At 45.3% G+C, this 23189-nt stretch overlaps 1 protein-coding gene across 2 annotated transcripts in view; it reads left to right on the top strand.

Annotated features, from left to right (window-relative positions):
* Positions 1–21750, top strand: part of LOC140403708 (uncharacterized) — a 364979-nt gene extending 343229 nt beyond the window's left edge. For both annotated transcript variants that reach the window (XM_072491906.1, XM_072491971.1), the window contains exon 20: positions 19219–21750. In XM_072491906.1, the coding sequence (XP_072348007.1) occupies positions 19219–19452 (234 nt within the window). In that variant the 3' untranslated portion in view covers positions 19453–21750. The remainder of the gene's footprint in view (positions 1–19218) is intronic.
* Positions 21751–23189: the final 1439 nt, after the last annotated feature.

The following is a 23189-nucleotide window of genomic DNA, read 5'->3' as shown; positions in this document are numbered from 1 at the left end:
CTGGAGCTGTGAAGCAATTGTGCTATCCACAATGCTACCGTGCTGCCCATTTGCAGGACTATGTCCTTGGCTGTTTCTGTCTTTATTAGGCACGACTTCTCATCGAAGACCGGAGGTGATGCAGCCAAGAGATTTGACATGCAGTTGGACAACCTCAACAACCAGGCAGACCTCATGGATGCCCGTGGCGAGAGAGAGAGAGAGAGAGAGAGAGTGTGTGTATCTGCGACTGCAAGGTACTTGCCTGGGGTATAGATGAGGTCAACGTCATAGCTCTGTAGCTTCATCATTAGGCGTTGTATTCTCGGAGGCACTTGACACAAATTCTTTTGCACAATGGAAACAAGTGGCCTGTGTCAGTCTTGACCAGAAACATAGGCAGCCAGTTTGAAAAGGACCCATTAATCCCTACTCTTTGTTTCCTCTTTGCCAACCAGTTTTCTATCCACCTCAATATATTTCCCCCAATCCCATTCGCTTTAATTTTACACAATAACCTCTCATGCGGGACTTTGTCAAACGCCTTCCGAAAGTCCAAACATACCACATCGACTGGCTCCCCCTTGAAGAAGCCTTTCAGCATTCACATCACGTGTGGACGCCTCAGGTTATGATATAAACACGGGCGCTGGTAATCCTTCCACTACATGGTACAATGAAAAATTTCAGACACCTAAATTATGTCGAACGGCATTCTCAGGAAGCAGTAGTGCCCAAAGGGCATGTTAAACGTACACAGCCTTGTGCTTGCTTTGTCCAGCTTAAGCAGCCTTGCGACGCATCCTACTTGCTGAAACACATCGCTCCAGCCATCTCGCAGGCTATTTCTTCGGGATAGAGTAGTGCTCCCTTTTGATGTTCAGGTTGAGATCCTTGGGGTCCATACATATCCGCAGGTCACCATTTCTCTTTTTAACACACACCATGGAATTGACCCAGTCACTGGGTTTCTCTATGCGCCTGATAACTCTTAGAGTCGTCATTCAGCTTCTTTAGCGGAGCAGGCACACGCCTGGGCGTGCGCACGACTTGCTTCGCATTCTCCTTCAACTGGATGTAATATGTAAAAGGCGGAGTGCCAAATTCTTGAAATACCTCCGGATAGTACTTCATGATTGATTCAACGGCTGTGTATCGGCGGGGTGCCATGCTTTCTGCAGTGTACACCCGCTTGATGAGCCCAAGCTCTTTCCACGCCTCCACTCCAAAGAGCGATTCTCGCTCTGTCTCCACAATGGAGAATATTATCCTGCACATTCTGTCCGTGACAGTGACTTAGAGCTCACATGGTCCTAAAGTCGTGATCTGATGACCATTGTAGTCCTTTCGAAGTACTCCTCTTGGGACCATTTTCGGCTTGATATTTAGTCATCTCACCGCGGGCAATGGGATCAAATTGGCCCTTGCTCCTGTGTTGAGCTTACAGTTGATTGGTGTGCCATTAATCATTAGTGGGATTAGAACAAAGAACAAAGAAAAGTACAGCACAGGAACAGGCCCTTCGGCCCTCCAAGCCTGTGCCGACCATGCTGCCTGTCTAAACTAAAATCTTCTACACTTCCAGGGTCAGTATCCCTCAATTCCCATCCTGTTAATGTATTTGTCAAGATGTCCCTTAAACATCACTATCGTCCTTGCTTCCACCGCCTCCTCCGGCACCGAATTCCAGGCACCCACTACCCTCTGTAAAATAACTTGCCTCGTACATCTCCTCTAAACCTTGCCCCTCGCACCTTAAACCTATGCCCCTTAGTAATTGACCCCTCTACACTGGGGAAAAGTCTCTGACTACACCCCTCATAATTTTGTAGACCTCTATCAGGTGGCCCCTCAACTTCCTTCATTCCAGTGAGAACAAACCAAGTTTATTCAACCTCTCCTCGTAGCTAATGCCTGGGACCTTGTCAAAGGCCTTACTGAAGTCTATATAGACACATCCACTGCCCTACCTGCATCAATCATCTTTCTCCTCGAAAAACTCTTATCAAATTAATGAGGCATGACCGCCCCTTCACAAAACCGTGCTGCCTCGCGCTGTTACGTCCACTTGCATCCAAATGGGAGTAGACCCTGTCTCGAAGAATTCTCTCCAGTAATTTCCCTACCAGTGACAAAAGGCTCACCGGCCTGTACAAAGAACAAAGAACAAAGAAATGTACAGCACAGGAACAGGCCCTTCGGCCCTCCAAGCCCGTGCCGACCATACTGCCCGACTAAACTACAGTTAAACTAAACTGTAGTTCCCGGGATTATCCTTGCTACCCTTCTTAAACAAAGGAACAACATTGGCTATTCTCCAGTCCTCCGGGACATCACCAGAAGACAGTGAGCATCCAAAGATTTCTGTCAAGGCCTCAGCAATTTCCTCTCCAGCCTCCTTCAGTATTCTGGGGTAGATCCCATCAGGCCCTGGGGACTTATCCACCTTAATATTTTTCAAGATGCCCAACACCTCGTTTTTTTGGATCTCAATGTGACCCAGGCTATCTACACCCCCTTCTCCAGACTCAATATCCACCAGTTCCTTCTCTTTGGTGAATACTGATGCAAAGTATTCATTTAATACCTCACCCATTTCCTCTGGCTCCACACATAGATTCCCTCCCCTGTCCTTCAGTGGACAAACCCTTTCCCTGGCTACCCTCTTGCTTTTTATGTGTGTGTAAAAATCCTTGGGATTTTCCTTAACCCTATTTGCCAGTGACTTTTTGTGACCCCTTTTAGCCCTCCTGACTCCTTGCTTGAGTTCCATCCTACTTTCCTTATTTTCTACACAGGCTTTGTCTGTTCCCAGCCTTCTAGCGCTGACAAATGCCTCCTTTTTCTTTTTGACCAGGCCTACAATATCTCTCGTTATACAAGGTTCCCGAAATTTGCCATATTTATGTCCATCTGTCCTCTATGGTCTCCACATCCGTCTCACTGTGGCTGCAAATTTTGAGAGAACAATTTTTGCTTTGGCTGGTCGAACTATTTGTGTCCCTTTTGGAGATCATGCTCACAGCAGCCCGGCCGTCAATGCGTATCTCCTTATCCACACTCATAGGTTCTGTTCAGTCAACTGTTGGACGTAAGGTGCATCGCCTAGCAAAGTGACCCGTTCTGCCACACTCGTGACAAACCTTTCCAAGTTGTGGCAAATGTCTATTGCCGCATTTCTGGCACAAAATGACGGATCCGATTGGCTGCCCAAAATGGCCACCCGCATTGAGACCACGTTTCTTTTGAAGCTGCGCCACGGTGCGCTCAAAATAGCCGCCCACACTGAGGCCACATTTCTTTTTCAACTGCGTCACAGTGCTTAAGGCGCCAGCATCTTCTTGGAGGTTGGGGTCACTTGCCTGGCAGATCTTGATGGCATTTTCGGATATGAGGATATCTTCCCGCAACAATTTTTCACGGAGTTTATCATTTGATGTCCCAAACACTATCTGGTCACGGATCATCGATGACTGCAAATTACCGAAATTACAAGACTGGGCCTTCAACCTGAAGTCAGTTGCAAAGCTCTCAAAAGATTCACTTGATTTTTTTGGTACGCATATGAAATGTGTATCTTTCAAATGTTTCGGAGAACAATGCCGATCGAAGTACTTTTATCACCTCATCGTAGCTCTTGCTTTCCGTTTCACTATCAAAAGTGAAGGTATTGTAGATTTTGAGTGCTTGAGGACCTGCTACCATGAGCAGCAATGCAATGCCCCTCTCGTCAGGCTATGCCTGCAGGCCAAGGTCTAAACCATAGAGTTTCAACTGTTGCTTGAAAAGGCACCAGTTTTCGTCTATGTTACCTGAGACTTCAAGCTGGTGGGGTGCCTTCAGACTTTCCAACTCAAACTTCAGCGTCATTTGTTGCGTTGAGTTGCAAACAGCCGTATTTCACCAGGTCGGCGGAAAAATCTTCTCTTTTTCGTTCTTCGGCCTATTTCGCCTTGTCTTTTCTGCTGTTACTTTTAAATGTTCAACACTTCTGGTACCATGTCGTGTTCTGTGTTCTAATGATACACACAGAACGATGATTTATTGGCAAACACATGGAAAGATAACTAACAGATTACTACACAGACAAAGTTACTCAAATTCTCTGGGAGCTACTCTAATTGTGACTATCCTGTTGTACGTCCTACTACCACTGGCGGGTCACTCCAGTCATGTGATGGATGTCTGACGCTACCTGCTGGCCGGAGGTCATACCGATAGTTTCATAGAATTTACAGTGCGGAAGGAGGCCATTCGGCCCATCGAGTCTGCACCGGCTCTTGGAAAGAGCAACCTACCCAAGCCCACACCTCCACCCTATTCCCAGAACCCAGTAACCCCATTCAACACTAAGGGCAATTTTAGACACTAAGGGCAATTTAGCATGGCCAATCCACCTAACCTGCACATCTTTGGACTGTGTGAGGAAACCGGAGCTCCCGGAGGAAACCCACGCACACACGGGGAGAACGTGTACAGACAGTGACCCAAGCCGGGAATCGAACCTGGGACCCTGGAGCTGTGAAGCAATTGTGCTAACCGCTATGCTACCGTGCACTGATATGCAACAATGTACACTTATACAACTATGTACATTTATGTGTGCATGCATATCACCACAATCAGCTGCAAAATCCATCGGATAGCACTGAGTTTAAAGGATTGGCTGCTTGTTCCATCAGCAGTATGGTGCCTTCATTGTGTGCTGCCCTCACTTTCATTTTCACCTCAGCAGCATGCAGCATTCACAGTGGGTCTGCCAGCCGTCCTTCATTTTGGGTGCTCTCTTGGCCTTCCCGCATCCTCAGGCCGGCCAGCGTCTCTAACTGGATGGCGCTCCCAGAGACAGCTCCTTAATTGGCTTCCTCTGGGAAGATTGCGCCCAGTATCCCATCAGATGCATGTGCAGGCTCTGATCCGGAAATCAGCCCAATGTCAGGCTTGTACCTCTCATGGGATAATTCAATCTATAATGTCAATTGAAGATGTTCATGGATAAAATATTATGCCATCTCCTAGGTTATGCAGACTATATTTGGGGATCAAAGGACTTAAATGTAAATATTCGCCTGATGCGACCATCAATTCACTCGGAGACACGTGGAAAAGTAAACCGTGATTTTAATCAGCTTAGAACTGTGCCTGCCTGCGACCGGTACAATACTGAAGGCGGCCCCGCAGGTCAGCTGCTCTTATACTTCCTCTAAAGGGGTGTAACCATGGGCGGAGCCTGTACATGCCCCAACATATCCCCCTGTGGATGAAGCCACACAATAGCCCATAGGTGGAGCCCACAGGGTTAATAACATAACATAATACAGTGCACTGGTGAATTATCAGTAATTATATATTCACCACATTCACCCCCTGTTTAAAAAATGAAGTCCAGCGGGGGTGACGGGCTCATAGATTCAGTCGGTCCGGTGCCCGGTTCGTACGTTGCGACCATCGAAGCACTGGTGTTGCAGCCGCTTCAGGTGGCTGTGGACGTGGGTCAGGAGCGGGCACAGGCGTGGACTCCGGGAGCGGCTCTTCCGGAGCTTCATTCCAGTGGACCTGTGCGGCGGGCGGGAGGGAGCGCGGGAACCATATAGGGGTGGGGGCGCTGAACATGGGAGGTTGGACGGGACATAGTGTGGGGGATGCAGTAGTGGGAGTGGTGTTGGAGCCTGCGGGCGCCAGTTCCCGGAGGGAGACGGTATCTTGCCGGCCGTCGGGGTGTTCGACGTACGCATAGTGTGGGTTTGGGTGCAGGAGCTGGACCCTCTCTACCAGGGGGTTGGTCTTATGGCTCCGAACGTGTTTTCGGAGGAGGACTGGTCCCGGTGTCATCAGCCAGGGCGGAATCGAGGCCCCTGAGGTAGCTCCCCTCGGGAAAACAAACGAGCGGTCATGAGGAGTCTGGTTTGTGGCCGTGCAAAGGAGGGACCTAATAGCGTGGAGTGCATCAGGGAATGACCTCCTGCCAGTGAGAAACTGGGAGATTCCTGGACTGTAGGGTCAGTAGAACGCTCTTCCAGACCGTCGCGTTCTCCCTCTCCACCTGCCCGTTTCCCCTGGGCTTATAACTGGTAGTCCTGCTTGAGGCGATGCCCTTACTGAGCAGGTACTGTTGCAGTTCATCGCTCATGAACGACAAGCCCCTGTCGCTGTGGACATAACTGGGGAAACCAAACAGGGTGAAGACACTATGCAGGACTTTAATGACAGTGGGGATGGTCATATCGGGGCAGGGGATGGCAAACGGGAAGCGGGAGAACTCATCTATGATGTTAAGGAAGTACGTGTTGTGGTTATTGGAGGGGAGGGGCCCTTTGAAATCGATACTGAGGCGTTCAAAGAGCCGGGATGCCTTCACCAGGTGGGCCTTATCTGGTCGATAGAAGTGCGGTTTACACTCTGCACAGATTTGGCAGTTCCTGGTTATAGCTCTGACCTCCTCGGTGGAGTAGGGCAGGTTGCGGGCCTTGATGTAATGGGCGAGCCGAGTGACCCCCGGGTGGCAGAAGTCATGGTGGATAGCCCGGAGTCAGTCATCTTGCGCGCTGGCGCATGTGCCCCCGGACAGGGCATCTGGGTGCTCGTTGAGCTTCCAAGGATGATATACTATATCGTAGTTATAGGTGGAGAGTTCGATTCTCCACCTCAAGATCTTATCATTCTTGATCTTGCCCCGCTGCGTATTGTCAAACATGAAGGCAACCGATTGTTGGTCGGTGACGAGGGTAAACCTCCTACCAGCGAGGTAGTGCCCCCAGTGCCGCACCGCTTCCACGATGGCTTGGAGTTCTTTTTCGACCGAGGAGTGTCGAATTTCAGAGGTGGTGAGGGTGCGTGAAAAGAACGCTACGTCGCTCACCACCTGGAAGGGGACGGACTCGTCCACCGCGCGCATCGCGGCTTTGGCAATGTCCGCCTTGACGCAGTTGAAGGCCTGGCGGGCCTCGGCTGCCAGTGGAAAGAAGGTGGCCTTAAATAGTGGGTGGGCTTTGTCCGCATACTGGGGGACCCACTGGGCGTAATAGGAGAAAAATCCAAGGTACCTCTTCAGGGCCTTGGGACAGTGAGGGAGAGGGAGTTGTAGGAGGGGGCGCATAAGGTCCTAGGACCCCGTTTTCCAAAACTAAGCCGAGGATGGCTAACCTGGTTGTGCGGAAAACACATTTCTCCTTGTTGTAGGTGAGGTTGGGTTTTTGGGCGGTTTGGAGAAATTGGTGGAGATTGGCGTCGTGGTCCTGCTGATCATGGCCGTAGATGGTGACATTGTCCAAGTACGGAAACGTGGCCCGCAGCCCGTACTGGTCCACCATTCAGTCCATCGCTCGTTGGAACACCGAAACCTCGTTCGTGACGCCAAAGGGGACACGGAGGAAATGGAAAAGGCGTCCGTCTGCCTCAAACACCGTGTAGTGGCGGTCCTCCGGGCGGTTTAGGAGCTGGTGGTATGCAGACTTCAGATCCACCGTGGAGAACACGTGGTAGTGCACGATCTGATTTACCATGTCTGCAATCCGGGGAAGGGGGTACGCATCGAGTTGCGTAAAGCGGTTAATGGTCTGGCTGTAATCAACTTTTCCCCGGTCTTGGCGACCACCACCTGAGCTCTCCAGGGGCTATTGCTGGCCTCTATGACCCCCTACCGCAAGAGACGCTGGACCTCGGACCTAATGAACGTCCTGTCCTGCATGCTATACCGCCTGCTTCTGGTGGCTACTGGCTTGCAATCAGCGGTGAGGTTTGCGAAGAGGGGGGGGGCGGGGGTCGATTTTTAGGGTTGCAAGGCTGCATATGGTGTGCGGAGTCAGGGGCCCCCCGAACTTAAGAGTTAGGCTCCTGAGGTTGCACTGGAAGTCAAGTCCCAATAGGAGAGGAGCGCAGAGGTCTGAGAGCACATATAGTTGAAAATCAGCGTACTCAGCGCCCTGTATCGCTAGGGTTGCAGTAGTGCACCCTTGGATTTGCACCGAGTGCAACCCAGAGGCAAGAGAGATGGTTTGTTGCGTCGGGAATATTGGGAGCGAGCAGCGTCTGACCATGTCCGGGTGAATGAAGCTCTCTGTGCTCCCGGAGTCGAAAAGGCAAGATGTCTCATACCCGTTAACCCGGACAGCCATCATGGAGCTCCGGAGGTACTTAGGTCGCGACTGGTCCATGGTGACAGCGCTGAGTTGTGGGTAGCCGGCGGCGTGATCGGAGTGCTGGGGCGGCCCCGCGATGGCTGTCCATGTAGGTCGTACGCGTCGAGCGGCATAGCAGATGGCAGCCCTCGTTGGTCGAGCGTGGCGGGCGGTGAGGAAGATGGCGTCCCTCCTGGATCGCACGTGGCCGGCCGCGTGAGGGAGGATGGCCAAGATGGCGGTCCCCATGAGTCGCACGTGGTGTGCGGAGGTGGAGTCGGCAGACACGCTGCCACCTTGCGGGGTCTGCGGGCCTGTGTGTCTGTGCATCGGGTCTGTGAGTTCGAGTTCTTAGACCTGGCCAGGTAGACCTTGGCGAAGTGTCCTTTTCGCCCACAGCTGCTGCAGTTCACATTGCGGGCCGGGCAGTGCTGTCGGGGGTGTTGGGACTGGCCGCAAAAATAGCAGGGTAGCCCCCCCATGATGGGCGGGCGGCGGCACGGCACAGGCCTGGGGTAGTCTCGAGTCGGGTCCCATGAGGGGGTCGCGTGATCGGCTGGGAACGCAGTAAGGCTCTGAAAAGTGACCTCCAGAGAGGTAGCCAGTTTTACCGTGTTGTCCAGGTCCAGGGCCCCTTTTTCGAGCAGGCGCTGTCTCACATAGTTCTATCGGACCCCTGCCACGTAAACGTCTCGGACAGCGAGATCCATGTGCTGAGTGGCTGTAACAGCCTGGTAGTTACAGTTGCGCACGAGGGCTTTGAGGTCGCGTAGGTAATCATCTAGCGACTCCCCGGGGCGCTGGCGGCGAGTGGTGAAGACGTGTCGCGAGTAGACCTCGTTCACAGGCTGCACGTAGACCCGTTCGAGTAGTGTGAGGGCCTCTGTGTAGGAAGCGGCTTCGTCGAGCTGGACAGAAATGCGATGGCTCACCTGTGCGTGGAGGAGGCTCAGCTTCTGTTCATCAGTGATGGATGGCGTAGACGACACGACGAGATAGGCCTTGAAGCACCAAATCCAATGTGAAAAAAATTATTTCACCTCCGTGGCCTGTGGATCGAGTTCCAGTCTGTCAGGTTTGAGGGCTGATTCCATCGTAGTATTTTAAGCTGATTAAATTGATGCGACCATCAATTCACTCGAAGACACGTGGAGAAGTAAACCGTGGTTTTAATCAGCTTAGAACTGTGCCTGCCTGTGACCGAGTACAACACTGAAGGCGGCCCCGCAGGTCAGCTGCTCTTATACTTCCTCTAAAGAGGTGGAGCCATGGGCGGAGCCCGTACATGCCCCAACATATCCCCCTGTGGGTGATGTCACACAATGGTCCCTAGGTGGAGCCCACAGGGTTAATAACATAACATAATACAGTGCACTGGTGAATTAGCAGTAATTATACATTCACCACATAGCCAAACTACTTAAATCACAGATAAATGAAACTACTTGAAGGTTAAGATGAAAATCATTTTAATTAGTTTCCAACGTTTCACTGGGGCGAGTTAAATTAGAAATCCCAAATTTGTCAGCACATGGAAATTGGAAAACAGGTAATTTAATTCAAATTGTGTGACCATTTGGGAACTGGAATTATGGTTCCGTGATTTTAAACAAAACATCTGAATCGACTGTAGTTCCAATGATACATTGATTCTGTGTTTCTTGAACAATTATACAAAGTTCACCATTGTAGCTCTACAGAAATTCTTGTTGTTTGAAAGCATGCCTGCATTTAGAGCCTGTAAATGTTAAACAATGTTAAATTGCTCATTTTAAAACCGGCAACAAAAGCCTGAATACCTAATTGTTGAACCTCAGTTGTCCTGTGGAATTTAAATCCAAATAATCCAGCTTTTGCAGAGGAAGATAAAATGAAAATGTGAAGTAAATGTTCTATGCCAGTTTCATTTTATTTAGAATCTTGTGGGAATCAAAGCTACTATTGTGTTTATCTTTTTTTCAGCTAAAATAATCCAAGTCAAATTGAGCACTGCCAAACATACTGAAAACACTGCCTGTGTTGCTGGAAATGATTACTATTGTACTATTTCCTGTTCCTCAGTACTTTGAGAGCTGGGCCATAGAATTCCTAATTATACTCCCTCAAAGGAAAGTGCTACAGAAATGATGTCAAGCTCCTGACACTGATAAGCACAGTGTGACCTATTCATTAAAAGGTGCTGGTGAGGATTTAGATTCATGTTGGCAATATTACATTTTCTTCCAAATTCCAGAATAAGTAAGGATTACACAAAAGGTTTTAGCAGAAATGCTTTAGCAGATTTGGACCAAACTGACTACGGGTTCCCTCTTAGCCACTAGATTGCGTTCAAAAACAAAAATGTTCTGAACTGCCCTCTGAATATCTATAATGCACAGCATTTTTCTTTCGGTGAGACATGAGGCGAAGGTGCCTCCTGATCTTCAAGGTGAAAGACCTCCATGGCAATATTACAAGAGGAGAACATCGAGTTGGGGAAATATGCTGGTCAACATATATTATTCAACCAATATGACCAATTGCAGATAATTTGATAATTAATTTCATTGTTTTTGCTGAATGTTGTTAGGGCTAGCGAAACCAGTAGATGAACTAGACAGTCACCTAGGGTGACAGGATTTGGGGGTTGTCAGCTGCATGTGGCATACTGTCACCACGGCAAAAAACTGAAGTGACTGAATTCTGCAGCTTTGAAATTGCGAGCAAGTTAATTAAATGACTTGAGTGCCCGGGCCCAGGGGACGGGGCACTACGTTGAACTGCTCAGTGCCAGCCCCTTGAATGTAGAATACATTTAATTTATATCTAGGTATGTACAGGCAAGAGAATGAGTGATACAGCCAGTTACCTCTGAGTTCCATGTCTTCAAGTTCATCAGTTCAGAAAGGCAAGATCATAGTTGATGATCCCATGGTGTGGGTGTTGAGGTCTCACGAGAGATGCAGGAGCAGAACGCATGAATCTAAGTGTTGCCAAGGGGAACATGGTGCTCCAGAAGAAAAGCAGTGGGATGGGACTTGGAAAGCTGGGACCACCGGAGCGAGGGCAGGCTGCGATAGCTCAACTACCCATTGTGAGTTGTTTGAGATTTCTTTTGTGGACAGTTGTGTCAGAGTGGGACTGCCTTGGGAATGCAGAATTTTTATATGCACAATGCAGTTAATTTCACCAGGCATCATGCGCTCAAGTTAACCAATCAGAAATGAGGCATGCTCCTAGATGGTAATGTTGTGATGCGGGTTGAGGTGTTGCGAGAAGTGCAAGAGCGGAAATCTAAGCGGTTCCGAGGCCAAGGGAACATGACTCTGCAGAGGCTGAGAAGCAATCCGAGTGGTGAGAGACTAAAACTAGAGCGAGGGCAGAGGATAGGCTGCGCGTACCAATGACCTGAGTTTGACTGTTTTTAGCAGTTGTTTAAGATTTGGGACCATTTTCATTTTTGAAAGTTAATTGTGAGGGGGGGGGAGTTTAGCCGGACTGAAAGACAGCAAATACCCTTGCATCAACCCTAGATATTGCCGCACATAAATTGGCTGCCACATTTTAGTACATTGAAACAGTTACCGCACCTCAGGCTGCGAAGAGCTTTACGATGTTCTGAGATTGTGAAAGGTGCTATATAAATGCAATTTTAAAAAATTTGTTCTTCCTCTGCAGGATCTCTAATGAGCAATTTGAATATTTCACGAACAATGTAATTTCCTTTATTCTTTGTTTCTTCCATATCTTAGGTATATTAAAGCCATGATTATGCCACAATGCATATCTAAAGCAGTAATATCAAACTGTTACATCAATGCAATTTAAAGAGTATCAAACTTAATGAGTAATGATCTCTAATCAAACTCTTGATCCAATACAAGTTTGGTTTTGGTTAACCTAAGATTGTTTTGGTGCCAATAAACAATTCCTTTCTAACATAACTAGACCTAGCCAGCAAAGTGTTCCAGTTTCTAATTATTATTGCTGATCAAACACTATTTAAAAGCATATGCACTGATCCAAATTAGAAGCAACCTACTAGGCAGGTTTATGAACATTTGGTTATGAGAGGATTAAAACTAATTCAACTTTGCTCTTAGGAACTGAATCTATTAAGTGACAATGACATCACCTTGAATTTTATCTGTGACCTAAGTGAAGTTATTTATATATTTAAGGAAAATGTAATAAGCACTAACAGCAGGTGCTCCCAGCAATTTAACTGCAAAAAATTAAATTCTGACTTTTTGTTTCAAGTAAATCCATTATAATATCAGCTAACAATCTTAATTATAAAACTAAGCCCATATTAAACAGTTCTACAAATTCAAAAATTTCCTTTTAGAAAATGTGTATATAGCCCACTAAAGTAATGTTTCCAATGACAGAACGCCTATTAACTGTTTTGCACTAGAACAGTTGTGACTCAGTGTCTGAGCTTTCTACACCGTATCAGTTTTCAAAATCAAAACTTTCTCTAATCAGAGAAGGAAAATTCTGGTGTACGTCCCAGTAATCATAAATATACTCAAAAGCAAAGAAGATGGCTGGTATATTGAGTCTGTGTGTTTGTGTTACTGGAAGATGTAAAAGTTAAAACTTTTTACTGGTAGTAATTGAACTATGAAGTTTAAGTTCTCTGCTTAGTAGAAGCAGATGCCAGCATTCTGTGTTTAAAATGAATCTCTGAGCTCACAACACGTTTTATAAATTCTGGCAACTGATGGGGCCCTTGTGGTTCTTATCTGGCACCTCATCGTTTTCTATTGAATGAGACAGCATTTCAACATAAAAGCACTGCCATTAAACTTATTACGTTTTTTTAAAAACTTGTGTGTGTGTGTATATGCAATCCTGATATAAACACATTCCTCACAATGATCTGATCTAATTATACCTGGGAATGAGTTATGACAGAGGATTACAGGAACTGTTACAAACGCCATCTGAGTTCTGCAATTATGTCACAGCTCCTGACTCACTACCAGGTATCTGCTGTTTAAATAGTAGTGGATGATTACTGGGCCATACTGGACTGGGAGTTTCAGAAGAAGCAGGTTGATGTAAAATTGAGACCACAGCCTGTTTTTCTCTATTCTCCAATACAGATGAAATGTATTCATATTTGATAGCATTTACAGCTACTGTTGGAGACCCTGCCTTCAGTTTCTAGTCCTTTGCAGCTGACAGAGCAGCCAAGAAAACTATGAAGGAGGTACTTGGCTGCCCTTGGCATTCTCATCCAGGCTTGTCGATTTTCAATTCAATTTAAGTTAACAGTGTTGAAGCTGTAAGAGAAGACATTGTAAAATACTGTTTGAATTCAGATGGTTTTTTTTGCATTCAATCAGCTCTTAATCATGCTCTTAAAACCTTTTTTATGGGTGTGCTGTATACAGCAGTAGTGAAATTGGTAGCAAGTTTTGAATGTGAAAGTAGTAACATTTTGGCGAATGAAGCACCAAACGTCCTGATAGTTTCCAGTTGAACATTAAACAGCCGTTCTATTTCTGGTTGCAGTCTAGCTCAACAACAGCAGAACCAAAGGCCGAGGTGGCAAATAAACATAGCCCGTGCCACACTGAGCTACAAAAGTGTTTCTCTATTCTTATCTAGGCAAACACTAGAGGCGTTTCATCATGATGTATCTATTTGCAGCTTTATCCAACTGAGAAAGATGCTGTGTGCTCCAGCTACTTCTTTTTTTAAATAAATTTAGTGTACCCAATTCATTTTTTTTCCAATTAAGGGGCAATTTTAGCGTGGCCAATCCACCTACCTTGCACATCTTTGGGTTGTGGGGGTGAAACCCACACAAACACGGGGAGAATGTGCAAACTCCACACGGACAGTGACCTAGAGCCGGGATCAAACCTGGGACCTCGGTGCCGTGAGGCTGCAGGTCTAACCCACTGCGCCACCGTGCTGCCCCCAGCTACCTCTTCTAAAACCTTAAATTGTCATGCTGCTACTCCTTCCACCGTGGCCGGAAAGGTTCAATACCAAGGTGAGTGGCAACAAAACTACTTTACTCAGTAGTGCAGGCTTCCAGAACTGCATGTAGAAGTCCAAAGAGGATCATGTCTTACTCAATCCCAGGGTTTTAGGACAGGGAGGGATCCTAGAGCCTGGGGTGGGGGGCACACCATACCAGATTTAATAGGGAGGGGGGTAACATCTTGGTGGGGTTTGCCCCGCTGCAGACTGGGCATCCCCAAATGTGGTGTCCTTCCTTCCCGCCTTAGAATCAGAGAAAAGTTACAGCACAGAAGGAGGCCATTTGGCCCATTTGTCCGTGCCAGCCTGAGGACACCCAGGTGCCCTTTCTAACCACACCTTCCTGCACCCAGTCCATAGCCCTGTATGTTACAGCACTTGAGGTGCAGATCGAGGTACTCAGGGCACAGGGGTGTGAACAAAGAAAAGCACAGAACAGGAACAAGTCCTTCGGCCCTCCAAGCCTGCGCTGACCATGCTGACCATCTAACCTAAAACCTTCTACACGTCCAGGGTCCGTATCCGTCTGTTCCCATCCTATTCATGGTATTTGTCAAGTTAAACGTCAGTATCATCCCTGCTTCCACCACCTCCTCCAGCAGCGAGTTCCAGGCTCCCACTACCCACTGTGTAAAAAGCTTAAAGCATTTTCAAATATTTCCTATTTTATCCATCTGTTCTCATTCAGTCCTGACCATTATGTTGATCTGCTTTAAGTTCACTTTCAGTTTTTCTTTGCTGTCATTCTGTACTTGCGTCTCCACTTTCATGGATAGTGCATGAAAAGCACATTATTTTCTCAAATACATACATGATGGTCCGAGATCTGAACCTTGAGAATTAGATTTTTTTTTTTCTTTATTGAGATTTGCTGGTTTTGGGGTGTGGTCAGGGTGTTCCATAATAAATGCACAAGGATAGCAAGAAACCTGTGGAACGCTTCCATCTTCCCTTCCATCCAGAGTGGTAAGGATTTTTATCCAAGAGTCCCCACTCTGTTGGTCTGAGAGCAAACTCTTGATCTCTCTCTGTACAAGGTAAATGATCTTGCTTCCCAGGACAATGAACCTCTTGGCTCCAAGACCCACCCACCATTGCCTTTGAGCATTTGAATTTGTTTTCTTTTCACTCCCTGATATTTTATTGATTTAAGGGCCACTTTAAGAGAAAACACCTTTTTGAGTTTTGGTATTTAACTGGACAATTGGAGGTGGGAAGCTAGAGCGGGAGCAGATCCCAGCTCTGCTGGAAGCAGTAAAGCCAATCGCTGGAGTAGATCATAGATCATAGAATTTGCAGTGCAGAAGGAGGCCATTCGGCCAGTTGAGTCTGCAACGGCCCTTGGAAAGATCACCCTATCCACCCTACACCTCCACACTAACCCCATAACCCAGTAACCTTACTAACCTTTTTGAACACTAAGGGGCAATTCAGCATGGCCAAACCACCTAACCTGCACATCTTCGGTCTGTGGGAGGAAACCGGAGCACCCGGAAGAAACCCACGCAGACACAGGGAGAACATGCAGACTCCGCATAGACAGTGACCCAAGCCGGGAATCAAACCTGAGACCCTGGAGTTGTGAACAAAGAACAAAGAAAAGTACAGCACAGGAACAGGCCCTTCGGCCCTTCAAGCCTGCGCCGACCATGCTGCCCATCTAAACTAAAATCTTCTACACTTCTGGGGTCCAATCCCTCTATTCCCATCCTATTCATGTATTTGTCAAGATGCCCCTTAAACGTCACTATCGTCTCTGCTTCCACCACCTCCTCCGGCAGCGAGTTCCATGCACCCACTACCCTCTGTGGTAAAAAAACATAGCTTGTAATCTCCTCTAAACCTTGCCCCTCGCATCTTAAACCTATGCCCCCTAGTAATTGACTCCATTAGCCTGGGAAAAAGTCTCTGACTAGCCACCCTGTCTATGCCCTTCATAATGTTGTTGACGTCTATCAGGTCACCCCTCAACCTCCTTCGTTCCAGTGAGAACAAACCAAGTTTATTTAACCTCTCCTCATAGCTAATGCCCTCCATACCAGGCAACATCCTGGTAAATCTCTTCTGCACTCTCTCTAAAGCCTCCACATCCTTCTGGTAGTGTGGTGACCAGAATTGAATAGTATACTCCAAGTGTGGCCTAACTAAGGTTCTATACAGCTGCAACATGACTTGCCAATTTTTAGACTCAATGCCCGGGCTAATGAATGCAAGCATGCCGTATGCCTTCTTGACTACCTTCTCCACCTGTGGTGCCCCTTTCAGTGACCTGTGGACCTATACACCAAGATCTCTCTGACTGTCAATACTCTTGAGGGTTCTACCATTCACTGTATATTCCCTACCTGTATTAGACCTTCCAAAATGCATTCCCTCACATTTGTCCGGATTAAAATCCATATGCCATCCCGCCTCCCAAGTCTCCAAACGATCAAAATCTTGCTGTATCCTCTGACAGTCCTCATCGCTATCCGGAATTCCACCAAACTTTGTGTCGTCTGCAAACTTACTAATCAGACCAGTTACATTTTCCTCCAAATCATTTATATATACTACGAACAGCAAAGGTCCCAGCACTGATCCATGCGGAACACCACTAGTAACAGCCCTCCAATCAGAAAAGCACACTTCCATTGCTACTCTCTGCCTTCTATGACCTAACCAGTTCTGTATCCATCTTGCCAGCTCACCTCTGATCCCGTGTGACTTCACCTTTTGTACCAGTCTGCCATGAGGGACCTTGTCAAAGGCCTTACTGAAGTCCATATAGACAACATCCACTGCTCTACCTGCATCAATCATCTTTGTGACCTCCTCGAAAAACTGTTATCAAGTTAGTGAGACACAACCTCTCCTTCACAAAACCATGCTGCCTCTCGCTGACCACTTGCTTCCAAATGGGAGTAGACCCTGTCTCGAAGAATTCTCTCCAGTAATTTCCCTACCTCTGACGTAAGTCTCACCAGCCTGTAGTTCCCTAGATTATCCTTGCTACCCTTCTTAAACAAAGGAACAACATTGGCTATTCTCCAGTCCTCCGGGACATCACCTGAAGCATCCAAAGATTTCTGTCAAGGCCTCAGCAATTTCCTCCATTGCCTCCTTCAGTATTCTGGGGTAGATCCCATCAGGCCCTGGGGACTTATCCACCTTAATATTTTTCAAGACGCCCTTGGATCTCAATGTGACCCAGGCTATCTAGACACCCTTCACCAGACTCAACATCCACCAATTCCTTCTCTTTGGTGAATAGTGAAGCATCTGTGCTAACCACTATGCTACCATGCCGCCGAGTAATGGGCAAGTAAGTAAGCCCAGAAAAGCAAAAGGACAATTAGTTCTAGAAACTAGAAGTTTCATTGGCGGCACGGTGGCGCAGTGGTTAGCACTGCTGCCTCATGGATCTGAGGACCCTGGGTCACTGTCCGTTTGGAGTTGCACATTCTCCCCCTGTCTGCATGGGTCTCCCCCTCCCACAACCTGAAAATGTGCAGGGTAGGTGAATTGGCCACGCTAAATTGCCCCTTAATTGGAAAATAAAGAATTGGGCACGTTAAAATTTTTTAAAATAGAAGTTTTGAGGAAGTTTGAAATTGAAGAAACAAAGGGGAACTGCTATTGGAACAGGTCGCTGAAGCTAAAGACAGAGCTGGAAGTCAAAGCAAGATGAAATTGGCTAGAAAAAGCTGGATAGAGATCAGAGCATCACAAGTTTGATGTCCTTATACCCAGCCTTTGGAAACAGTAATATTCTGTCGGGGATTGAGTACCTGAGTCTTGTGTCGACGGTTGGATGCTGTGGCAATTCAAGACAAAGGAGCTCCTGAAAAGAGAATTGTAAAACCTGGAAGCGGATCCTTGCTGAAACAGTTGAGATGACGCCTTGTTTGAAACAATAGTTGGAAAACCTGGTGGCAGATCCTTGAAAACAGCTTGAGGGAAGCCATTGTTTAAAATAAGATCTTAAAGTGTGTCTTTTTGAGAGTGGAGTTCGGAAACATTTGTGTGACAATCATTTGTGTGAGCAGAAATCCACGGAAGATCAATTGAGTGGCATCTGCCACTTAGCTTCAGGATGGAATGTTGTCTGACCATAGTTAGCCTGTTTGGCTACAGGGAATGTGCGCTTATTGAAAATCTTATAGCATAAGATATATTTTGTAACCTGTGTTATTCAAATCTGTGTACATTTGTGAAGATAAGTAGGAGTGAAGGAGTATCATACTGTTGTCAAACTTTTCAAAATGTTAAATGTATTTTCTTGTTAAAAGCTACGTGGTAGTCCTTTGGCTCTGTTCATCCATGCTTTCTTAAAACAAGTGAATGTTACTGTGCTTTAATCCAGCGTTCCAGCCTGGGATCTGCCCATCCAGTTAGAACATCAACTGGGATCATAACCAATGGAAAATGTTCATATCAAAAACAGCCTCACACTTCTGCTTTCAAGGATATGCTGCATGTGTTCAGCAGAAGGATATGAAGTACTACTGTTTCTTTTAATGTTTTCTTGCCATCATGCTGTTGTGAAAAAAGATGGATAGAAGAAACTGTACATCATAAATTAGAGACACATGCAGTAGAGAATTAGATGCCAGCCATAATATCTTGTTTCTATAGTGAACATCTTTTTCCATTAAATCGGTAAGCATAAATATATTACAAATTCTTCCCACTTAGTTACTCCAGCTTGTGCCTGATACTAGAGAATGCCAGATTAACCAATGAAAAAAGCAGACGCATTTGATCCCACAAAGTCAAAGTTTTACGGAAACTTTGAAGCAGTGTTCACATGACTGATTTCTTTGTAAAATACAATTATATTCCAAATATTCCTCTGAAAGAAACATACTTGTATGTTCCAAGAGCAGTGTTACTTTCAGTAACCATCAAAAAAGATGCTAATTTGCTGGTACTAATGGGCTGGTTTAGCACAGTGGGCTAAACAGCTGGCTTGCAATGCAGAACAAGGCCGACAGTGCGGGGTCAATGCCTGTACCGGCTTCCCAGAACAGGCGCCGGAATGTGGTGACTAGGGGCTTTTCACAGTAACTTCATTGAAGCCTATTTGTGACAATAAGTTATTAATATTAATTTAATTATTTAAACTCATAATTTTTACTTCCCATGTTTTTCTTTAATTAAGGTGATTGTTATTGACAAAGGAAAGATAGTGGAATGTGGTACCCATAAGAATCTTTTGGAGAAGGGAGGAATCTACAAGAAATTAGTTCTTCACCAACTAACTGCAGGCTCAGTAGAATTTGGAGGCGATGATTCCCTGGGAGATGTGTCTTTGAATGGCACACAGACAGAAGATGCCACAAACTCCGAGAAAGAATATTGGAGCAACACTGTTATTGATGTGGGAGAGCAATGAAATGGGTAAACTATAATGGACATGTTGGAAAGCTTTGAAACATGTCTTGTGTTGGTGGGTAAAGAATAAATGAAAATGAGCACTGCTTGTAATTGTATACTTGCCTTTGAACATGTGTAGCTAGGGCAGCACGGTGGTGCAGTGGTTAGCATTGCTGCCTCACGGCGCCGAGGTCCCAGGTTCGATCCCGGCTCTGGGTCATTGTGCGTGTGGAGTTTGCACGTTCTCCCCGTGTTTGCGTGGGCTTCGCCCCCACAACCCAAAAATGAGCAGCGTAGGTGGATTGGCCACGCTAAATTGCCCCTTAATTGGAAAAAACGAACTGGGTACTCTAAATTTATTTTTTTTAAAGAACATGTGTAGCTCATTTGATCGTAAAAGTTACATGCATTAAGTTATTTATTACTGTCTTAAAACTAAAGTATGGAAACTTGTAAAATCTCATAGCTGCTAGATATCTGAGCAGAGTCAATTTCAAACAACATTCACATTAATGTCATGCTCCAGTGAAAAATATTTGTCTCATAAAGCTGTTGTGTCAACTACTTTATGCAATGTGTACCAGAATAGAATAAGAAACTTTTGATTATTCCTATGTGAAATGCTAATTTGCATAGAATGGTTCAATGCAAATTGCTTCCTTGTTTGTATATGTTGTGGTAATATAAGGCTGTTATGCAAGTGAATTGAACGTAGGCCACAATTGTTACATTTGTTATTTTTGTGATGTTGGAAATGGTTAGGAGGACTGGCCATGCTAACAAATAGGTCCTTAGTGTCCATGGATATGCAAGTTAAGTGGGGTTACAGGTCAGTGCAGAGTTGATGGGCCGAATGGCCTCCTTATGCACTGTGTAAGGATTCTATGGTTCTATGCAGTAAAAGAGTGCAATTAGCTGTGCTATTACAGTGATGCTCACCATTGGGTCCACTGAACCTGCAAGCAGCGTCGAGAAATTGCTTCTAATTGCATTTTGCTGCTTGATCGGAAACTCCCTGTTGTACAAAGGGACATTGAAAACATCCAGTTTTAGTTTTCATCGCGTCAGTCCCTCTGAAACTTACTGAGGTACCAATCTACAGACCCTAACCACCATGTACATTTACTCAATGGTGAGTGTAAGTAGCCTTCTCAATCATCGTAAGTGAACTGATGCTGTCCACAATTCCAGCACAGAGCACTGGATAGTGACAAAGAGCAAAAGAGGACCCTCCTTACCCCACTCCAATCCCCCAAACAAACAATCATCCCAAAGAGCAGTAGACAACCAAAAAAAGCAAAGTTGAGGTTAATTGTAGCACTCCTATCACTGTTATTGCAAAGGTCAGCCAAATCAATACAGAAACAGGAACCAATCCACAACCAACCTTAACTGTTCAGTTACTCGGTTGATCGATTCGCTGGGCTACCTCATTTTCATTATAGTTTGGTTATGTTTTTGTGTTATTACTTATAGTCCCAGTAAAAGCTGTTTGGACTAATTAAAGAATTGGGTCCAACTATTTGGAGAAATAGATAAAAACTTCGAAGCTACAGCTTTTTAAAATTAAATTATCCATTTTATTTCAGTGGTAGACATTGAAAAAAGAATTAATTTGCAATGAGCACATGATATTGAAATGAACTTTCATATTTATTTATGTAATCTGTCAGCACTGAATTATCTTAACCAAGTTGCACTCCTATGTTGAAATTTCCTCCTGATTATCTCGCAAGAATTGACTGTTTCCATAGTGTTCTCAGTAAGAGTTATGCAAAGGGAACAAGTCTCACATCAAGACAGGTGTCTGATATTGTCTTAATTTCTATTTAAATCAAGAAACTTTTTAAAAATGCTGACTACTATGTGCAATTATATGATATGCACTTTATAGATCAAAATGCTAAATTGTACTTGTTGATTCTGTTGGTATGGTGCTAGTTTTAAATTTTTGTATTTGTAATTGTTGAAGTAGCTGTAGATCTGTAGTACTGAAACACATTGTATTTTCCAAAATTTCACTCATCTAAAACGGCTGCAGAGTTGATTAAAAGTTTGTTGTAAATTGTTGAATTCAACAACAATAGAATTATTAGTCATTGATCGTAAAACTAATACTATTTTTCTGTTAATTATACATAATATGACTTCTACATTTGAAGGAAATTACTTGAATTTGTATGAAAACTTATAATGAACTGTGATAGTATCTATTTTGAAGTAAGCTGTAATTGTGCAAATATGTCAGAGAATTGCATTCATTTTTCTGTATTGTTCCCTCTTCTGGGCATGCATATTAAACATTCAAGGTATATTATTCCTGTCTAACACATCCTTTAGTGTTTTCATGTCCTTCCTCCCAATATTTGTAACTCCGATATCACCAACATGTGCCAATCACAAAAATAATTTTCAGTTCCTGCCTGGTCCTGCTTTGCAGCTCTTAAATGCTCCACATATCATCTACCTGCATAAATCTGAACTTCCCAGAAATGGAGGGAAAGCAATCAGAAGAAACATCTTTGTCCTGGGGGGATCACAGCTGTTAGTGTTTTTAAATATACGTAATGATATCGGGGCAGCATGGTGGCGCAGTGGATAACACTGCTGCCTCACGGCGCCAAGGTCCCAGGTTCGATCCCGGCTCTGGGTCACTGTCCGTGTGGAGTTTGCACATTCTCCTCATACTTGCATGGGTTTCACCCCCACAACCCAAAGATGTGCAAGGTAGGTTGATTGGCCACGTTAAATTGCCCCTTAATTGGAAAAAATTAATTGGGTACTCTAAACTAATTTTTTAAAATGATATCTAACTGCTAAATTTCTACTTTTTAATACAGCTGTATTTTATGAATATACAATTAATCTAAAAACCTGCATCTGGCATAATACAATTTGTACAGAATACAAATATTGGGATGGCACAGTGGTTAGCACTGCTGCCTCACAGAGCCAGGCACCTGAGTTCAATTCCGGCCTTGGGTGACTGTGGAGTTTGCACTTTCTCCTCTGTGTCTGCGTGGGTTTCCTCCCTTAGTGCAAAGATATGCAATTTAGGTGGATTGACTAGGCTGAATTGCCCCTTAGTATCCAAAGATGTGCAGGTTAGGTGGGGTTGCAGACATAGGGCCCAGGTAGGGTGCTTTTTCAGAGGGTGGGTGCAGACTTCTGTACTAGGAGTTCTATGGCTACCTGTCTCTAGATAGATTCCCCATTCATTCTTTTTTCTTCTCCCCATGTCATCAGTGCATGTAATATTCATGCGGGTGGTCCCTCCCCACCCCAACACCTTCTAAGCCTTTGCTTAAGTATCTGTTTAGTGAAGTTATTTGCCTGAGCCTATGGGGTAAGAGGTTGTTGCCGCATGCATTTCCTACCAATTAAGAAAATATACTTTCTGCTTGCAAGCAAATCCATTCTTATGCAGATCACAGTAATGTTTTCTCCATAAAAAACCTTGTCATTGAGCAATAGTATGCCATTGGATTTACTTCACAGGCAAGAGAGTTCTTCTTTCAAGCTCTATAATCCATTTACACTTGTAATATAAACCCAATAATATATTAATAACATTTATTTCCTGAGTTGTATCCCTGTGAACATTGTTCGTCTGTCAGTATATTTAGATTTCCATTTATTTATACTTGCAGTGCCCATTACAAATAGCATTGCACCTATTAGTCATTATTAGTGACTGTTTCACTTGTGTGGTAACTTCGGTGAACTGCTGATAATTTTTCACAAACAAGGAAGCAA

Source organism: Scyliorhinus torazame, chromosome 1 (assembly GCF_047496885.1).
Source record: "Scyliorhinus torazame isolate Kashiwa2021f chromosome 1, sScyTor2.1, whole genome shotgun sequence".
Lineage (NCBI taxonomy): Eukaryota > Metazoa > Chordata > Chondrichthyes > Carcharhiniformes > Scyliorhinidae > Scyliorhinus > Scyliorhinus torazame.
The sequence above is the reverse complement of the archived record's forward strand: the minus strand, read 5'-3'. Positions and strand labels throughout refer to the sequence as shown.